Consider the following 21,666-nt stretch of genomic DNA (forward strand, 5'->3'; position numbering starts at 1 on the left):
ATCCCAATCTCAAAAATCTCATACGGTTAAATGCGTCATATTGGAAGCAAGTGTGAGAAGAGAAAAATATATCGGTCCCTTAAATTTGACAAATGCACAGCGAGTCATGCAGAAATATCACGAGACATAGTACCTCGCACAAAACAGTTCTTTTCGTCGGAACTAAGTATTTCCTTCCTATGTTGTGCAGCCATTTTTTTTTTTTTTTTTTTGTGCGCAGCTCGTCGCGTTTCCCTCGTGGAATGGAAAACAGTCAATCCTTTTTCTGTTCTACTTGAACACTGAAACGCGCAGCAGCACGGCATCGCACGCACGAAACTGTACGCGCGCAAGCCACAGGAAACGGCACGACGAGGCAGTTTAATGGCGGCAGCGATAAAATAAAAAACAAGCAAAACAAGATTTTGCATGCGCTGATGACGTTTGGTGACGCCTTGACCACGTGAGGGGACCCGGCACCCAACGACAAACCAGAAAAACAGCCCTCTCTCTTTTGAGAGGGGAGCGTAGAGGAGCGAGGAGAAAAGTGCCAGGCGAGGGAAACGGCGGCAAAGGTCTTACAATTTCGCTACTTTCCAAGATATAGGGCTTCATTCTCACAGCCGGGTTTTCTCTCTTGATTCTTATAGCGCTGACGAAACACCACAGGAAGAACGACACCTCCGTCGCCTCCGTCGCCGTCGCCTCCGTCGCGCCGGCGCTCGCCCGAGAAGGGGACGTAAATGGTGCCAGTACTCCCCGAAATCGGGTGGCCGGCGCCGTGGGGTTTTGCTAGGCCATCCAAGGCGCCGCCGGTCCGACGAACGTCGGACTCCGCCCCACGAAAGACGGTCCAGTGAGCGCGCTCGCTTCTCTCACGTGACTCTACGTCACGGCTTGCGTGTCGCGACCAAGCGAGCGCCGGCGGAGCGACCGCGCGGCCATTGCGGGCTCGTATGCAGACGGCGGTGCGTGAGCACAGAGAAAAAAAAAAAAAAAAAGCGAGGGTTGCCCTCCTGTATGCTGCCCCGCGAAGCGCGCGCTGACAAGAGACAACAAATGCTGTTCCTTTTTTTTTTTTTTTTCATTTCTCAATGCACCGGGTGTTGCAACTAAACATGACCTCCTGCAAAACTTTACGATGTTTCAGTTGTATATTTGAATGGGTTTATCAAAAGCAATCTTGCAAGTTCTGGCGACCCATTCCTTTATGATGACAGAGTTATTATATATGTACCTATAGATTTCTTCGATTTCGCTGATTGCCATAAATAATAATATAAATATTACAGGAGTGCGCATTTATGCTGAGCTTGGATACTGCCTTGATATATATTCGTACCCATTTGTTGTTTCGTAGTACGCGCGGTGTTTGTACTGAGGCTGAGATAAGAAGGCGTTCCAACTCCGAACTGCTGCGAGAAGTCGCGACACTAAATGTGGAATATAAGAGACGGGGATTGTTTTTTTTTTTTTTTTTTTTTTTTTTTTTTTATCAGGGGTGCTGAAGTAACAGTACTATTCTCAAGTAGTAGATTTGGAATTTCACTCCCTTCCATTCCGGAGCCACGCAAACGATACCTCGTTGCAAACAGATAAGCGGGTAGTTTTTCTCGCAAACCTAAACCGATCCAAACGCAGAACAGGTGCTTGGCAAACTTAAATCATATTAAGTATGTGGATCATAATTTGAGCTAAGATCCATTATATAGACACAACCAGAAACAAAAACAAGTACGGCGTAGCAAACAAGGTTCGGGACAGTAAAGATTCGGACGGGCGGAAAATCTATTGGCTAGGCAGGCGAAGAAGTCAAAATGACTGCCGCACAGGTGCAGGAAAAGAAAGAGGTAATGGGTGAGGTGAGGAAAGAAGCAGAGGAGAAAACGAAACAAAGAAAAGAGAGAGAAAAAAAGCAAACAGTGGGTGAATGGCGCGGCAAGAAAACATCATGAATGGGAATAGGTCTAAGGAAAGGAATAAAGAAAAAGCATACCAATGGGGGAAAAAAAAATTCAAGAAAAGGCCGCAGTCTACCTGCCAGACAGAGAACCCCTTTTATGAAAGTTGTGACGAAACTGCTTATCAAGAGTAATATAACTAGAGTGTGCATTTACACTACGTTTTAGTACTCGCTGCTTATATTCGTACCCATTTGCTTCCGTGCTATACGCGCGGCGCTTTGCAGTAAACTGTGGAGTTGCGTACAGCTACTGAAGCTAAGATGGCAATGCCTTCCAGCCCCAAAGTACAAGAGGCTAACAAAAAATGCCGATTTTATTTAATTTTGCAATATGCAGGACGGCACAGCTAACCTCGACTTCCGACAGATTTGCGTGAAATATTATTTCAGTCGGTGCCATTCTAACTTGATTTTTAATGCTTGTATCATATTGCCATGCTGTCGCGAACAATTCTTTTATTGATAGAATAGTTCATTATGTTTTTTGTGATTGTGCTGATTGAGAAGAATAATTTCGCTGATTGTGAAGAATAATGTTATTGAAGTGATGCATAATTTTCTGCGGTTTAATACATGGTCGCTATAATTATACTCATTTGCTTTGGCGCAGTACGCGTGGTGTTTGTACCGTTACCGAAGCTGAGATGAAAACGCGTTCTAGCTCCAAACTGCTGTTAGAGCACGTGAGACAGCACGCTTTTTTTTTTTTTTTTCGTACAGACGCGGAGCACACGACTTCCACCGCTGCAGGAAGGGCCCTCCGCATTTTTTTTTTTTTTTCAGAAGAAAAAAAAAACGCTCTGACGTAGAGTCGCGTGTGAGCGGCGAGGCCCCGCCCAAACAAGTTTGACGGCGTCCGGCGCCCCTTTCTGTTTGAACATCGCGCTGCTCCATCCGTCGTGCGGTGTCCCCCGCCGGTGCCGCCGCGACGGAGCGGAGCACCGGCTGTGAGAATGAGGCCCACGCCGTCGGCTGCCGTCGGTCGGAGCGCGATCGGCAGCTGCTTCGCCGCTGTGTCGAGGCTCCGCGCCGGCGACCTGGCAGCCGCAATGCTGCGTGTATGCTTCGGATGGTCGCCGCCGTTTTTTTTTTTTGCGTCTTTTGTTCTGCTTCCCTTGAGCTCTAAACGGGGAACAGATGCTTTGAAAAATTAAAACCACTCCTCACAGCATGAATCGCGAGCGATGCGGCTTGAAGTAGACACAAAATGAGTGAGTCAATAAACGAAATACGGTCGGCGTGTGTATGCGGCGGCGAAAACGGGAAAGTTGAACATGATTGAGTTAGAGGACCGGGGAAGAAATCTGTCTGCAGGTAGAAAGGAAACAACGGGAGCAGCTGGGGCGCTGAGAGCCGTGGGCCTTGAGAAAAACTGCCGCAACGTTGAACAAAAGGATTATAAGAATATACGAAAAGTGAAATAGAGGCAAAAAAGGGGAGAGAAGGGCCAAAAAAGAGCAATTTATAAAAGCGAGAAAGGACTAATGTGGACTCGAGCTGCAAAGCGCACACTGCTTTAAAAAAACAAAAAAAAACAATGCATTTACATTATATATACTTCAGGTTCCCCATGAATCCACTGTCTCCGGAAATATAGGAGGGACCTCGAATCAGTTAATCTGCTTTCTCTATATTTATAATTTACTATATATATCTGTCTATATCATCACTATATTTATTAATAGTCAGCCCTCAGGAGATTTTGGGCTATCTTTAAAGATTGATGGTGCCAACTATCTATTAGGGATAATTCTCTGTGTGGTGCATGATGGTCAGTGTTATTCAGACAATTTTGAAATGATAGGATAAGAAACCAAGGTAGCACCGAAATATTAGAGCAATGTTACATTTTTGTTTCAGTCGAACATTATTTTGATGTTGTTAATGTCCTTTTTTATAATGTTTTAACAGTGTTACATATAAATATTGATATAATGTTTCAATAAACATTTTAACAACACAAATCTAATATGTATGCAACATAAATGTAACATTCGGGAAAATGTAGAACAACCTTGCCCGAGCGTGTAGGCCCACCGCTCGTGATGGTACAAAGCTTGTACGCTTTTGCAAAGACCACAGCGCAACACAACTCTATAATACAACAGGTACCATTCCTACATTCACCTCTGAACAAGTAGCATAGAGTTAATCTTTTATATTCATCGGTGACGGGTGTTCCATGGTGGCAAATGGATAGTAAGAAAAACTTCTAACGAAATATTAAAGCTATGATTGCATTCTACGGTGAGCATCATCTCAAAGTTCTAGTTGCAAAGAAGTGTTATTGTAAAACATGGTTACTGGGAGAAAAAGGGCAAAAGTGCTAGGACTCAGTAACTCAGTGTTTGAAATAAATATGCTATGTTGTTTTATAGCTGATTCAAATATTACTATAACATTTAGGAGACAATAGTGAAACAACATTTGTTTGCAGCATTATTTTAATGTTTATAATGCACACAAAACATTATATAACATTACCATAACATTCAAAAGTCAACATTAGTAAAATTTTTCTTTCGAATAATTTACTAATGTTATTTTTATGTCACAGAATGTTAGACAACATTCAGGCAACTTATATAACAATTTTATAACATTATTCTAATGTTTGGTGCTACCTGGGATGCTTGCTAGGAAGCACCGTATATTCGCACATGGATTGGCCTGTCTCTACCTTCCAACCACATGCTTCCAACCCAATTCAAATGGTCAAACTTGAAGATATGGGCCAAAAGAAGTGAAAACCAGTCGTCTTATTCATTGGTCTTCAGGGAATAGGCTGCAGCCATAGAGTGATGTGTCGGCATCTGCATTACATCATTTTTGCTCCAAAATGAAAGACGTGCCCAGCGAATTTTCTTTTGTATGCAAACCTCCCATTTTTTGGCTAGCTGTACCAGTAGCTGAAACTCCTACACTGGGAATGTTAACTGCATCACCTTGGGGGCAATGAATTTCATGTTGGCCCATTTTCTTGGTGCTAATACAAAAGAATACTAAAAAAGGCAGACAGAAAAATGAAACATAATGCATTATTTTTTTTGTTGTCCTGCTTTGTCAGCTTCACTTCCATCTTGCTCCTTTGATCCTTACACCAATTAACAAGCTCCATTTATGGAAATGAAGTTTTTCTGGCATCTTTTGCTCCCCTGCTATGCCCTCTACACAGCAGTTAACACTTGTGGCAAGGCACACACTCTAAAATGCAAATCATGTAGACCATAAAATGTGTTACATATTTATTACATTTTATGGTTCAAATGATTCGAAGCCAGGTGAGCATACATATACACTACTGCATGGTGTTGGAAAGATGTCAAGGGAAATATATATATGTATATCTATTTTTTTGTATCTCAGCTTCTACTTTCCTGGATATATTACATATAACTTGTTCTCTATAGGTTGCAAAGTTCTACTAGGAAGATATTTCAGAGCCAAACATAGCATTGTAGGAAATAAAATGCTTTTTATATTATCTAGGCTAATGACTCAAGCTTGGTATAATAAAAGAAGCCACCTGACCGCTTTTATCAAAAGGGAGGTAGACATGCATGTTTGTCTGCACTTCTGAACTGTGTATGATTGCTATTTTTAACCTGGTGTTTTGAATATGCTTCTTAAATGTCACATATTTTTGGTAAAAGATTCATGTAAATTTTTCTCCAGTTTTGTTTGCTGACTTTGTGAAGTTAGTTTATTTGATTTCTGTTTGCTGAGGATTTATTTGCCAGTTTTTTTTTTAATTTTACGTTTGTACTCTTTAAAACACTGTTAGCAATTTTCTCTGTTCCAATTGTGTTTTGTTGACAGTACAGTTGAAAAAACCTGCCATCCATGTCTACCTAATTTGTTGCAGATTTCAAGACACGGAGAACAACTGGCTCTACACTGAGAGGCTAGAAGAGGCTGCCCGCCACTTCACAAAACACTAAAGGTAAGGAACATATGCTTTGGTACATACAAACACTCTTCCCACACCGACAAAATTACATCAGTGGTACCCCGCACTACACAGCCCTCAGTGTAGGCACTGCGACCAGATCGCAGACATATATCACACGATATAGAAATGCCAGGACACGCCCCAGGTAGATCCAATCCCCAACCCATTTAGAGAGCAACGGCAGGCCATTCTGAGCAACGATGACCCATGAGACCAGCGATGACTGGTGAACAAGTTAGCTACGCTGAAGGTGAATGGACTGCTGGACTAGGAGGTTCACCCATCATGACTCTAAAATAGCCTTTTGGAAGCAAATAGAGTTTTATTCATCCATCTAAAACACTAAGCTAAGAGCTTGCACAGAAGGCTGCAAGGAGGCATCAAGATGCATGTGTGGAATATGTGGGCCGGCGAGTGATAAGAAAACAGTAGAATCTGTGACATGCAACATTCTCTCAATTGGCAATAATTATTGCACATACCGCCTTTACCAGCAGGTAACAAGATTTGCTTTTTAGCATTATATTGAAGCCCTTATATGGCACTCCTCAAGACTAAAATGTCCTATAATGTGAGGAAAAGGGTGCTATTTACCTCATACAGGTTCAGAGCTTCAGGGTTGCATCAGTGCTGTGCTATGTGGCTAAGAAGCAAAACATTTAGCAGACGGTGCGCCTGCAGTCTGTCGAAATACATGTCATGCAAAATTTACATCAGACAGTTATCCATTCTTTATTCAAATCCTTAGAAGAAAACCTGTTTGTACCCTAGACATGGTTGCTTGAACTACAAAAGAAAATTGTACATATATTTCTTACAAAAATGGCTAGAAATAAAACCAAGGACTGGAGACATGCAGGAGGCATAATTTCGCACCAGTTCATTATTGTACTCATCATTGGGGGATCTACTGCTACCATTATTCATTTTTAATGCAGTTGTGTTGTGAAGGGGAACTTGTATATTCATTTTAGAGATAAAGTACTTTCTTTAAGGAAATTTTGATGGACTTGTTTGGTAAGCAGGCTACATAACTCTCCTGAATGCCATCTAAAAGAGAGAGCTTTGTCTTTAGCAGTGATGATTATTTATATTACATCAATCTGTGTTGTGATGGTGCTGCATTCCAGGCATTTGAAGACTTGTTTGTAAAAATTTACAAGGCATAAATCATGTCACAATTCCTCCAGACAGTAAATTGTTGAGCATTGCTAACTGACATTGTGTATTCATTGAAGTAGAATGACACACTTGCCTTCCTGGAGCTCAATCTTAATAGACCTGGTGACTATAAGATCAGGTATGTTAAATTAGCACTGCTTTTGGTCAGGAGATTGAACGGTAGATCTCTAAAGACTATCAGACTCAGAAGGGAAAAGTGTCTATTACTACATATTTATATAAATATTGCAGCACCTCTCACGTTAGGAGCGATGAGGAGCCACATAAGCGTCGTTGCTGCTAATAAGCCAAAGCTCTGCATAAGTGTTAAGGACAAGATTTATGTGGTGGGTGTTCTTGCTGATGCAATAAAGTTTACAATCGCATTATTTCTAACATTCATGAAAGGAAATAGAGTGCTAGGTTCTGCAGCTGCAACCCTGAAATTAGGCTAATTCTGAGGCCACGCTATTGCAGTGCTTACCAGGAAAACTTTTTTTCAGCAGGAAGTATTTCTTTTACTTTCCCCCAAATTTTCATCCCCTTCCTGAAGCTATGCCTTGAAGCACACTTTTTCAAAAAAAAAAGTGAGAAAATGTGGTTGACATACTTTCACCTTCTTATAGTTTTTCTTTTTTTGCAAATGAAAAATGAGCTGTGCGAAGCATTCATTATGATAGGCCAATTCCTTCCAGGTAGTATCTGCAAGGATATGTGGCAAAAGCTGTGAAAATAAGCAGTTCAGTGTTGTGTCATGTTAGCAAGCTTCCAGCGTTAATATTGTGGATGTTGGAGTAAAGTGGTGCACATACAATTCTATACTATGTCATTATCATTTCTGCTCTGTGCACTTGCTTTCTGGGTAAGCATTTGTATGCTCAGTTTATAGAAATTGTTTACTGCTGCTTGCACTCATGCAGTCTTTCAGCTAACTTGTTCCAAGCTTTAAAAGAATTACAATGGGTTCTATATAAGCTTCTGAGTGCAGAGGTCTAGGTAGTCATCTTGGCTGATCAGAATATTTTTGAAATGTTGCTGTGTTGTCAAATAATGAAGATAAAACAGATATATCATTAAATATCCGGATGCTTCTACTGTAAAAATTGCAGTGCATATTGAGAAATCTCAATTTAAGCTGTTCTGCGCAGAATAAATTTATTGTGGGCTTCAGCTTATAAATATACCGGTAAAGAATGACAACGTGCTGCAGCATAGGAATCCCTCAAACATGCCCCGAATCAGAAATGCTGCTACGCAAAGCCATGATTAATAAACAGGCCACCTCTTACAGTGATGTTTTGGTTTCAAATGCAGGCACTTGGCTGTGCTAGAATTATAATGCTGCAGCATTGGTATGCATGAACATATCGGGTGGATACCTATGATTTCAAATTAAGCACCACACATATCATATATGGATGATTGTCTTAATTATGCTTCGTTTCTTAACTTCAAAATAACTTAGGCAGACAAGCAGGTTTCATGCCACTTTATCAATGCCCATCACTTTAATGCCAACCTGATCTGCACTTCATATATCATTTAGATATTTACCTCAACTCCTTTCAATCTGTTGCTGTTGGTTTTGTGCAGTTCGGCAAAGATTCATTTGACCAAAGTTTTTCAGTTACTTTGTATTTCATTCAACTGAGATTTCCATGTGCTCATGTGCTAGGATGTTCACCAGTGTTGCGTGGCTACTGCATGCTGTTGCAGATTCGTATGCATTCTTAATACTGATGTTTGATGAGTGCAATAATGTTTTGCAATTATGTGGGATTACTGTGCAGTAGGGATTTGAATGGTTGTTACAGGCAAGTGCTTTGACATGAGAATGTCATTTTTCAGCAATAAATTTCACTTTGCACTTTGATATGAACACTAGTTGTGCCATTTATTCATGTATTTTAGTACGTTTTTATTGAGAACAATATATCTTTGACATTGAATTGCACTGTGCTCCTAGCTGAATGCAAGGATAAGACCACCTGTGTATTTGGCATAATTTTTTTTATTTATTTATTATTGTCATACCCACAGTGCCAAAAGTGGCATCACAGATTGAGGGGGGGGGCCTAAAACTTATTTATATCAAAAACATACAGAAAACAAAAAAATTGAAACCTGACACGCCAGTACATCTCAAAAATAGGAGATTTAAAGAGAAGCAGTAAATGATCTGCTAGACATAATTGACACTACCTCTTCAGATAGCTATTCCAATCTCTCTTAGAAAAAGAAAGCTTGTGTCAGATTTAAAGTTAATTTCCTTGACCTTCAATGGATGGTCAAGTCGTAAGGAAACAGTTAGGAGCATGAATATACAAGTCACAGTTTATGCCAGTCTTCCTGAGGTAAATACATACAGTGAAAAAATTTTAGATGCAACGAATATCGGCATTTTTCCGGCGACTGCCATCCCAATGAATATTTTGCATCTGAAACACTAAAGTGTCTGCTGTAAATATTAAAGGCACACTATAGAGCTGTTTGAAACTCAGGCCACGTAAGAACAGTGCAAGGCTGTGATGGGAAAAAATATAGTGTAACAATCCGTGGTCTAGAATGAAAATATTCCATGCAGAATGTTTTTATGAGTATGATTCAATTCAGTTCATTTAATACCTTAAAGGCCATCGTCAGAAGGTATTACGAAAGGAGTGGGGCGCACAGAAATTAATAACAGAAGAAGTGCTTGATAATCCTGTGGGAAAAAAAAAGTTATACAAAGATTTTCATTATTCAAACACACGTGTAATGCAGTCAAGGAAATTCGATGGGCAGGTGATGGCAGCAAGACCTCAAGGAAGGCTATTCCGGCCAACTGCAGTCCAAGGGAAGAATGACCAAAAGAATGTGGTCTTGCGGGCACGAGGTGATGATACTTGTTGCTGATGGCTGATGCAAAGAGAGATGTGTAGTGGGGGTGCGCAAATGTAGAAGCTCAGAATAAAAGAATATGTGGAACAAACATAGACTAGCAATGGGGCAACGACGAGCAAGGGCTGGGAGTGTCGGGAGGCTGGACTGTGATAAACACATGAAAAAATAGCACAATTTTTTTTATTGAAATCTGATCATAGCAATGCTCTGCTGCAACAGTTACAACATTCAAAGATAATATTCATGTGTGAACTCCAAGTGAAAGCAGGAAGTGCGGCTCCATGCAGTGACTGTGTAAACATTGTATGCACCAACGAAGGACCATATGTTAATTACCTTGTCTGTGTGTGTATCTAGCAGTTCTGAATTTTATGCAAGCTCCACTGCAGAGTAAGAATGCATACTTGTCAAAACTATGCCCCACTTGCTGTAGTTACCTACTTAGCCTCTAAAGTTGCAAACTGAAAAAGTAAGAATAGTGCAGAAAGCAATAGTCTTCAAGATAAGTATGTCATGTGCAGGCACATCATCATTCACAGTATATCATATCACTATCGTGTAGACATTGACACATTAGAGCCTTCTTAAAACAGCATGCAAGTTTACTGAAAGGATTTAATGACACCTTTCTCAGTTCATTGTTGAGCTTGTGTTGCCTAATGTCTAGCACTTAGCAGGTTGCAGCAGCAAGTGCGACTGGGTTTGAATGTTAAAAACAGTCGGCAGTAAAGAGGACAAGAAATCAGACATCAGGTACAGGAGGCACAAGGAGGATACTGCTTGTGCTGGCTGATTGGCACATGCCTCTAAACTTGTATTTGACTGTGCAAAAAAAATCCAGTGAGTGCTTATTGCACACAGCATGCTATCATGCACTAGACATGCAACAAAATTTTAAGAAGTTATGGAAATAAAAAATAGCTGCTCTGCAAAGAAGTGCAGTTTTAACACAGCAAAAGAAGCCAATCATCATAAGCAGTTCTACTCCCTTACATGCATTTTTTAGTAGCAAAAGCTTAAAATCCGCAGTATAATGAACCACCACACTGCACAGCAGTGCTATGTGGCATAGCCACAAGAGGTAAGTCTGCAATGGGCAGTTGTCCAGACTGCCACGGTACATGGGATGCTGAAATACTCGTCACAGAAAATGGCTAGGATGCAACAATCTATGAACTAGGACTGGCCTTTAGCCCACCCTCTACAAATGTCACACATTTCCAGCAATATCTTTAAAGCCTTCTGCCACCTTGAAGTATTACTCAGCTGTCCTCTCGCTCTCCATCAACCAGAAACCGAAAACTGTTCGAGGACAAGTGCAATTGTAAGGAGTGGATGGCATCCACTTACAGTCTGTCAAAAATGTGCAGCCCAGAAGTTTGCTTCCAAGCCCTTTAATGGTGCTCTTTGAAGTACTCCTGGAATGCCTAAGTTTGAGATGGCGAGAACAAGATATTAGAGCATTAGCTCTGCCGCTAGCATTCTTTAAGGTCGCATTATTCTGAAATTTGACCTTGAGCAATAGATTGCATAGCAACAGCACATACCACGTGACGGAAAGGCGCAGTACCTGTCACACTTATGGGTGGATACCTGAACTGTAAGGGAAGGGAGGAAGGCAGGGGTATAATAGGAAGAGGTGCCCTAGTGAACGCCTATGAAGTAATTTCGACCACCTGGGGATCTTTAACATGCACACACATTGCACAGCACAAGAACGCCTTTGTGTTTCTTGATTGAAAAGGGGCCGCAGCAGTCAGGTTCAAACGCGGATGCCAACGATGTGATGTCAGTGCAGGCTAGATTCTCGGCGAAATTGTTCTAGAGGTCTTCACTAAGGCACCTCTTTCTCTGTACTTTCACTCCTTCCTTCGACCCTATCTTTACGGTGCGGTCAGGGATCCACCCAGAATTATGGCAAATACTGTCTTTTCTTTCCTCTACACTGATCTACAATTTTATCAATAAACATAGAAACCACGGCAGTTTCATGCAAAAGGCTGTGTTCATAATCGTTACAGCATGAAAGAAATCATTACAATAAACATGGAAACCAGCGTCGTGTCTTATATTAAGTGAGCACATTCGGTTCAGCAACATTAAACCCCTCTAGGTTTTCTTGCAAAAGCAACACTACGCTAGTCATCAAGCCATTTCGTGTGGCACAGCGTGGGCCAAGCTGAGCATGCGCGAGGAGTCGCGTGACGTCAGAGGCAGCAGCTGGTGTGTCGGAGCTGCCGTCGCAGCCGAGCTTTGCCGGTGCCGGAGAAGTGACGTCATAACCACAGCCGGCGCCAGCTGCCCATCACTCTCTCCATTGGTTGTGCAAAGAGGTGTGTGTGGTGTATATGTAGCTAAAAGCGCTCGGCCAGAATCGACCAACTATGGAGAAGTAGAACCCGGCCACTGCTCAGCGCATAGCCTAAGCTATCCTAAGCATAGCCAGGCAGCTGTTGCTTTTGCACTAGGTTTAACCGGAGCTAAACCACTGCCAATCTTTTTAAGTCACCTGCGAGATTTCAAATGCTGTAGAGGACTTGGAAGTAAACCCTTTGGTCTGCACATTTTTGACAATGACTATCTGTGTTGCACCTTATGTCAGATGCAATGTGCTTGCAGAGGGTTATTAAAAAGTGCAGGCTTAGTGCTTTACTCTCAACTGCCTGTAACAATAAAACGGACAAAACAAGCATTTGATGGCCATTAAACAGTTTTAAGTGGAATATCAAAAACAAGCCTCATCATACTTACACCCACAAAACCGTTGCCCTGGTCCTTCCTGCAGACACATTTTTGAATATAATGCTGGCAAACAACCTTGATGCCCTCACAGTGTGCTTATTTGCTTTCTAAAGAGCATCCTCAGTATTCAAACACTGGCCAATGTTTCATGCACTGTTCCTTACTAGAACCCAGCTAAATGCATTTCACAGTGAACAAATCTGCAGTTTAAGACGCAGATAGGGCTAAGGCAAAAAGTACAGAATATTTTGTATAAATAATTCCCTAAAGAGTAGCTACACCTCTTACTGGAGTGATTTTTAGACTAGCGAATGAAAAAGAAAAGAACACGATGTGGTTGCGGGCATGAAAGAGCCTTATTTTTAACAGTCAGTTTTAGCAATGTGTCCCTAAATGTCAAGCTATGTTCTAGTCGAGTTTGTGCACATAACAAGCACTACTGACGGGCCAATTCACAACCCTGCATACGATTTTTATTTAGCAGCATGAAGTGCTACTGCACTTCTGCCTACTCCGGTTGCTTAGCACAAATGGGCACCTGTCATTCTCAGCCCATTCTTCCGCAGTGCTCCAATCAAGCATTTTTCCTTTGTTTTCAGCCTCTTGCAAGAGTTCATTAGTCATCCTAGGGCAGAGAGCCTTTCGCAGTCAGCTTACTGCCAAACTTCTGGCACAAGCGTTCTCTCCCTTTTCAATCCCTTTATACTGTCCCTAAAAGCATAGTTTAGGTGTCCACCCACAAAGAGAGAGTTATAGCATCTTCTCTTCACACTTCCTACTCCTCCTTGCAGCGCACCCCATCACAGTGGCTCGATGGTAGGGTGCTCGACTGCTGAATCCAAAGACGCAGGTTCAATCCTTGCCGTGGCAGCCACTTTTCAATAGTCTAAAAGCAAGGCCCCTCGTGTTCTGTGCAATGTCATGCACTTGTGAACACCACAGGTGGTAGAAATTTCTAGAGCCCTTCATCATGGTCCAGGTGGCTTTGGGATGTTACTCTACAAACCAAACTATGCTTATAATGCATACAGTGCCAGCCATAAATAACGAAAAATGTGACTTAGTTCATATCATTCCTTTTATAACTCACAGTTTAGAGGACAATTCATTTATGAACAAAATTGTTACCACCTCTACACATAGCTTTTTGAAGCACAGAAAGCCATTTGCACCAGCTCAAATGCTGGCAAACTTCGGTAACAAGTCTGCAGCCTGTAGCACAATGTATCACATGACTTAAAAGCTGTTTAAACATTATGCATCACATTATTTTGAGCTCAGCATTAATGCTTCTCACCATGCTGGGAACAAAATACAATACACATGCACAAACATCATACATTAAGAGACATTTTAGCTCCTACTGCTCCATTACCAACACAAACAAGCCTTACAATCGCTTATGAAATAACTCCCAATCAGGCCAAACGGTGCACCTTTACCAGTTAGCAAGAACGGCTAACTTCTTGCTTCACATACAGCCTTAATCTACCCAAAACGGCCAACCATTCAACAAGGATAACAAAATATGCAAATATAATGCCTGCACTGGTGAAGGTTCTGGCAATAGCTATTACTTACTGAAATCCATTAGTACCCTAGAGTTTGTCATGCGTTTTAAAAACAAAAACTTGCCTGAACACCATTTCAATCCCCCCCTTCCCCCCCCTTCCCCCCCCCCCCCCAAAAAAAAAAACCCGCAAAGCCTATGCTAGCTATCAAAAAGTATGCACTTACAAGCTTTGGATGACCATTGAAGAATGATGCTGCTCAGCAGTACACTAATATCCTAAATTGTAGAAGTGGAACTTCCAGAAAAAAAAAAAAAAAAATTTATGGGCAGATCATAGTAATACTCCCAAGGTTTTGCTAGTAGCCAGCAGAACGTAAATTGGAGAATGGTGAAAAAAAATTTCAAGAGTGGACATTTGATGCACACTGTGGGTGAGGAAACATGCACTAGCTGTGGCCAAGTTTTAAAGATTATATAGTGGAAATGGAGAAGCTTGTCATTCTTCACAAGGCATTAACATTTGGCTTCCATCATGCTCATTAACTAGAGATTATAACATTGCAAAACCCGCACATTTACATAACACTTTCAAATGTGTTCTGCTGTCTACTGAACTAGGTACAAGAGCATGCTAAACTGTGCACAGCACTTGCATGCAGTGACCTAAAAAAAAAAATTATCTAGACCATAATGAATCGTAGAACCGTCAAACCAAATATTGTAGCTGCCAAAGAAAAGCACTAAAGCTATATCATTCACGTGGCCATCGTTGCACCACAAGTGTGTTGAAATTGCACTTTATGAAACATAGACACTTCAATCGTACACTACCATTACCAAGACCACTTTCAAGTGAGCAACATTCCTCCACCTAGGACAAAACCTTCCAAGTGAATACAATTTTTATTTTCAAGCAATTGTACCTTCAGTACAATTTTTTTACACTGAGATTATTTCTAAACCATACACACACGCACACACACACACACACATGCACACAAGGAAGTCAAATCTCCCTGCTTGGGAGCTGACACCGCACACTGTCAGTGGAATCCATCATGGCAACCTTCCAGGTCAGTGCAAGGCAAGAGACACGCAGCATGAGTGATTTATATCCACCAAGGTCAACATCATCATCACAGTAGGGGGCATCACACAATGCAACCGAGTCTGTTGCAGTCCAGCTGTTTTGCACATGAGAACCACAGTCCAATTGAGTTCCAAGAACATGCTGCTTCGAAAGTCCACTGTAACACCTGTTTCTAATGAACAACCAGTAACATACCAACACACGCCAAAGAGACCAAAGCCAACGTGGTGTTTTCATGCAGTTACTGACACAAGTACAAACAGCAAGCATGCCCATGAGATGGCACTTCTCAGTGGATGCTTGCTGGCCAGGTTCTCTCCAAAAAATCTGTTCCATAAATAACTGAAGCATTCCTTTTGAACTAGCAGGTGAACAGTTTTGCTACAAGCAGCAGCTGCTACCACCAACATGAAATTATTTCTCTCATCAGTTTCAGAAGCCAATGAAGCCACAGGGCCTTCCACTACGGCACCTCCCTCTCCTTTCTCTAGCGCCTTCCTCCCTTACGGCGCGGTTCAGATGTCCACCAAGAAGTGTGGCTGATACAGCACCTTCCCATAACCTAATTTACATTTTACATATTTATGTGCCACAAGGCCAATATACTATCACGGCTCAGGGATGGCTTGCTTCGGCACAAAAAGAGCCAGTCTTTATGGCTTGCACACAGGATCGTCAACGCAAAGTGCAATACCGGATAAAAGCATGTGTTTACCGCAGGGAAGCTCAGCAGATCCCAGTGCCTGAGCAGACAGCCTCAAGGCAGATACTATGATGAAAACACAGAGCACTAATGCACTACAGACAATTTCCTTGACTGATGCCAGCCTCGGTCGATGGCAGTAGTGCATATTGGGGCACTGCCAGTATTTTCTGCAAGCTGCCTAAGCTCCCTGAAATAGTGCCCCAGACAGCTGCAGCATCGGCTGCTTCAGTTGTACTATTGCAGAAAAAATGCATACTTCGGGATACGCTGAACATGTTTTCTATAAAATCTAATGCACAACCTTCTTTTTACCATAGTGGCGTCAAGTGGTTCTGGTGACAGATAATGACACTAGTTTTGAGCACTGGGTTGTAAGTTACTGTATGATCATTTGGAGAATACGAAACAGCAACAGCACTGAATTCAATTCTACCATCAATATACAGACGCAAATGGCACAAACAAAGGCTTCTACAGCTTAACGCAATTAAGAAATAGGTGATAATGTGCAAGCTTGCACAGACGTAAACATGGCAGTCAAGAGTTACAAAGCAAGAAAAGACCACCAAAGTAGAGTACAACACACAATACATACGTTAAATGAGGTCATACTTTGACCCAATAGAAGCGTGAACTACATAAAGATATGAAAAGGCACTCGACATCCTCGCAAGAGCTTTGGGGAACGGCTGCAAGTGACATGAGATCCGCAGCAGGCTTCAGACTGCTCGGACCAACAGGTCCACCGGAGAGGGGCAGCACCTATGTACTGCCAATGAACGGCATATGCCCTCGTGACTAGAAACCACGAAACCTGCCCAGAGATATACGCTATTTCTCTGGCAAACAAAAATAGAGCCTATTTACACACATATATATATAACATATATTTATTTATATATATATATATATATATATGTATGTATACTGCAATGATTCAAGATTACCCCTGAATCATGTTCATACCCTGTTATGCAGCAGACTTGTGAAGAAATCAGCCGTGATTGCAGTCAAGTAGAAAAGTACATGAGAAAAGGGGGGGGGGGGGGGGAGGAGGGGGGCAAACAGTTCTCTGAATCCTTGAATTAATTGTCTAACAAAGAGAGGCTGGGCTCAGACCGGGTTTAAAGCAAGGCCAGTTCTGGTGGCAGTTCCTGGCATTCAGCTGCCTCCAAGGTGGCCTGCCGTATAGCTTCTTTGTAGGGACCTCGCTTTTTTTTGTTGTAGCGAGTCTTGAAGTCATCTAAGAAAGGACTCAGCTGGTGGCACGGCATGTAGGACGAAGTCGACGAACCGTACCAAGCTACATGGGCCTGCTGGTTAACGGCAGCACCATTGTCGCGCTGTGACACACTCAGGGCAAGCACTTTGCCTGGCCACCATGGAAAGCCATGGATCTTGCCCCAAACTATGTCGCCCACGGCCATTTCTCTGCCCCCATCGAGAGTGCAGCGCTTCACATTGTGTGTGCTAATGCGCATCATGAGTGGTTTTACTTTGTCCATGTCACGCATTGGGTCCAGCTTGGGAAACTCAGGAACATCGCCACACTCGCTGCCTGAGCCACTGCTTGCCAGAAGGTCATCATACTTGGGGCTGCAACGCATGTACGCCTTGGCACCCAGGCGTCGCAAGCTGATAGATAGCTTATGTGAGCGCCCTTCTTCCAAGAAAGCTTCTGCTGGTGCTGCTGCCTCACCACCCTCCAGTCCATAATTGGGACTGTTCTCGACATCATTACGAGGCTCGTCTGGCGGAGGTTCACGATGCCGTCGCTTGCGCTTCAGTTTGTGCTTGTGATGCTTGACCTTGTGCTTCGCTAAGCTAGGCGAAGCTGGGGCTAGAAGAGGACCCTTGTGATGGTCCCGGCGTGCCTTCTTGAGAGCCTTCTTGGCAGCCCGGGCACTGCTCGTGTCTCTAGGCCTCACAGGTGAACACTCTATGCTGCTGTCACCATCAGTGTCACTGGCACCAGTAGACTGAAGCTTGGCTGGAATCTTAACAACTGTGCCTTTGCCTTGAGGATTGGCAAAAGAAATCTTGATCACAGGGCTGGTTTTTGTGAGGGCAGCTCTAACAGGAACAAGTTTACTGTGTGGTGTTGCAAGCTCCATAGGGCCTGTACTCTGTGGAAGATCTTCAGTGTCATTCCACTTTCGCTTGCGCAAGATCATTCGGTTGATTGCTGGAGGCATGAGTGCAACAGCCTGGTACTCACTTTTGGATTGAAACTCTTCTGCTCCTGCTTGTGTTGGCAGCTGTGCATTCTTTAAATCTAGGCTTTCAGCTACACTTGCATACACAGCATGCTTTGGCCTGGGTGATTCCTCCGTGCGAGGGGAGGGTGATGTCTGTATAATCATTGTGTCTTCATCATTTGCAACACCAGTCTTTGAAGGAATACGTGCCGGAATATCTGGTTCGCATTTGGATACAGGCATACAACCAAGTGAGCTAAGTACAGGAGGTGACTCTTTCTTAATGCTTGCAAGTTGCACATTCTCAGAATTTTCATTGCAGATGGCTCGGCAATGAGAGCAAAGCACCTGGCGTGGTCGCAGCCGGCGCATGCGCACACTCTGGTCACGGCTGTTGCGCCCTGTCGCTTTGCGAGATTTTGCCCAGGATCGGCTAGGTGGAGGGAGCTCATCAGTGGACTTTTCTTGGAAGTAGGTGTGCCTCTGTTTTAATGCATGAAACTTGTCACCCTTCTCAACCACTGCATCACCAAGGGTCTGTGTGCTGCTGCCCCTTTGGTCCTGGCCTCCAAAAGCACCCCAGGGGCTGATGCCAAATGGAATGTTCCTGAAACAGGCAGGAAGTGTTACCACTTGTAGCACATTAATGTGGGTGCAACACTCACTGTTACACTAATGGGAATTCCCGTTAAAACCTACTTGACAAGGCTATGACAGCACTACACTACTTTTATGCCCATAATACAATGCATACGCATTGCTACATGCTGTGTTCACAAATCAAGCGTAACAATGAAAACTAATGGAAGAAAATGCAACTGCACATGCCCCTTAGAGATGAGTAAATGATTGATAAGCAACCTAAAGCAAGTTACTATGATCTGTTTGGAGCCACTGTGTGAATTAAATACACCGCAATGAAGGGCTCTCCGAATTCATATTGAACACCATGGGTATCGAGAGCACAGCAACCTCGACAGATCAGATGCGCACACACCCATTATAGCATAAAAAAATAACTGATAAGCAACGTAAAGCAAACTGCTACGATCAGCTTACTTTCACTGTGCGTCCGAAAACATCCTATCAATTAGAGTCGCCGCAGCGAAGGGCTCTCCGAATACATTTCGGAAATGAACACCTTAGGTCTTGACCGCACAGAAACCTCGAAAAATCAGAGGCGCACACCATAACGTTGTGCACAGATGGCATTCGATTCATTACGCACAGGAATTTTTCAGACAAAAATTATTAATAAGCTGCAATATTTTGTTCACAACCGCAGCTATTTCTCCAATGGCTAGCGTTTGGGTGTACTTGAATAAAACAGCCAAATACATCAACCGCTACTTGGCCAATGAAAATAATTAATGCAAGCTTCCCGCTAAAGGAAAAAAAAAAAAAAAGAAAGCTATGCACAACGCATAACTACAGGGCAGACACGGAGGATGCATGAAGCCCAAGGATTGTGCATGCACCAGCTCAAAATGGCCAAATTGTCAAATAATGACTACAAATCAATAATCGTAGTATCAACAGGTTTGCAATCACACGGAGAAGTACTTTCAGGCAGTCGATTTCTTCAAAAATTGCGCTGTGCAGTGCAGATGCGAAGGAGGCATGGGGCCTGTGTGTGTATTGTGCATGCACCAGCTCAAAATGGCCAAATTCTCTAAAAATGACCGCAAATCAACAATCTTAGTATCAACAGGTTCGCAACAACACGCAGAAGTACTTTCAGGTAGTCGATTGCTTCTAAAGTTGCGCTGTGCAGTGCAAATGCGAAGGAGGTATGGGGCCTAGGCATTGTGCATGCACAAGCTCAGAATGGCTAAATTCTCAAATAATGACCGCAAATCAACAATATTAGTATCAACAGGTTCGCAACGACACAGAGAAGTACTTCCAGGTAGTCGATTGCTTCTAAAATCGCGCTGTGCAGCGAAATCAGAGGCAACAGACAGCTAGCAACTAGGCCTATCTGGCCTCATCGCTTATGAGGAAGCAGCCCCGGAGGGTTCTTGCAAAGACGATATACTCACTTTTTGGTGACATCGAGCAGTGCGCCTTGGAAAATTTTACCGCCATAGTTAAAGGAAACTATAATAACGTCGATTAGAGCCTCTTCTACCATAACTGATATTTTAGATCCCTTTAATAGTTTGCCTCCGTCTTCCGCGGCGCCCGCCATCGCGATCAGTGAGGAGTTCGTTCCATGGGACTTGACACGGGCGACCACGCATGCGCACCGTGCGCATAGCCTGCCTCGCGTGCGTCGCTTTGCATGCCTGCAAGAATTTCGAAGTTTTTCACGAGAGAGACATTATTCTCGTCTGTAATTGTCTTCGAGACAAACTATGCGAGCAGCGTGCGAGTTTCGGCGGCGTCGCGGATGCCTAGCGTTGCCTTCAATCACCTAGTTTTCGCTTGGTATGCGGCGATCGAATGTCACTGCATCGGTGTGCATTTGATACACTGACCGGGGGGAAGGAGGCTGCAGTGCGGTGCTCTGTCGCTGTGTGCACGTCTGCGGTGTGCGTGATTGTTATTTCTGCCTCTCTAGTTTCAGATTTTTTCCTGCTTGTTTAGTGATGTAACTTTGCGGATTAATGAGTCGCAGGAATTTGGAGTTCTTTTTAGCGGTTGATCATGGAGCCGTAAGGCAGGAGTGGTGGAAGACATGTTGGCTTCCCCATGGCGTTTGTGAAACGATACACGACGCCGCTCTTACTGCGATGTTTCCACTGGCGCGCGTTCTCGCAAGGTTCGGAATAGTAAGATGGGCTTTTGAGGCTTTTGCAGGTAGTAAATAGTATTCGGTGGTCTTGGTGCATGAAGGGCATGGTGATACCGGGTCTGCGTCTCCATATAAAAAAAAAAAAAAAAAAAAAAAAAAAAAAAAAAAAAAAAGGAGAAAGCGTCAGGAGCTTTGTGCGGTATATGTGAAATACCAGATATTAGTTCGCGCCGAAAAATTGCTTGAATGCACCCTGACAGCATAGACGTTCGATGGGTGTCCACTTAATCAGCAGCCAACGCATCCGCTACTTATTGCTACGCTCACAGCCTCGCAATTCGACATGTGTCTGCAACTGTGTATTTAGCGCATTTTTGATAGTTGCCTGCCGCAAAATCGGTGTGCGAGTCGGTTGGAATTGATAAGTTGCGCGTCCTGCAGGGAAATGAGCGCGCATACATGCAACTATTACTGTCTAGGTTTTTGTCCATTGATAACGAAAGTCTCTATGCACAGCGCATTTGGAGCAGTTGGAATGCAGCTAACAAAAGTGCCTTAATCGCATAGGCTTGCTGACGGAGTAGACCCAATACCTAGCGCACGACATTGCATTTGACGATGTATGAACGCCCTGTGTTTACAAATTCCAACTTACGTTTATTTGTGCTTTCCAAGCGGTTGTTTTTTCGTTCTAGGAAGTATACTTATACAGCGTCCTCTTGCACTTTCAACCTCATAAAAT

At 43.0% G+C, this 21,666-nt stretch overlaps 1 protein-coding gene across 1 annotated transcript; it reads right to left on the reverse strand.

Annotated features, from left to right (window-relative positions):
- Nucleotides 1–15,077: 15,077 nt before the first annotated feature.
- Nucleotides 15,078–20,872, reverse strand: LOC146206644 (uncharacterized). Its single transcript, XM_084591411.1, has 2 exons — nucleotides 20,230–20,872; nucleotides 15,078–18,794 (listed from the first exon to the last, which is right to left on the reverse strand). The coding sequence occupies exons 1-2, from the start codon at nucleotides 20,376–20,378 to the stop codon at nucleotides 17,114–17,116; spliced, it is 1,830 nt and encodes a 609-aa protein (XP_084447537.1). The 5' UTR covers nucleotides 20,379–20,872; the 3' UTR covers nucleotides 15,078–17,113.
- Nucleotides 20,873–21,666: the final 794 nt, after the last annotated feature.

This window comes from Amblyomma maculatum, chromosome 1, assembly GCF_055883805.1.
Source record: "Amblyomma maculatum isolate TAMU_Amacu chromosome 1, ASM5588380v1, whole genome shotgun sequence".
Lineage (NCBI taxonomy): Eukaryota > Metazoa > Arthropoda > Arachnida > Ixodida > Ixodidae > Amblyomma > Amblyomma maculatum.

Bases quoted from the DNA above. Each gene is read 5' to 3' on its own strand.
- LOC146206644 (XM_084591411.1), bottom strand. From the start codon at position 20,378: ATGGCGGGCGCCGCGGAAGACGGAGGCAAACTATTAAAGGGATCTAAA. The intron at 18,795-20,229 runs GTGAGTATATCG...TGCCTGTTTCAG, and splicing joins CTGCTCGATGTCACCAAAAA to GAACATTCCATTTGGCATCA.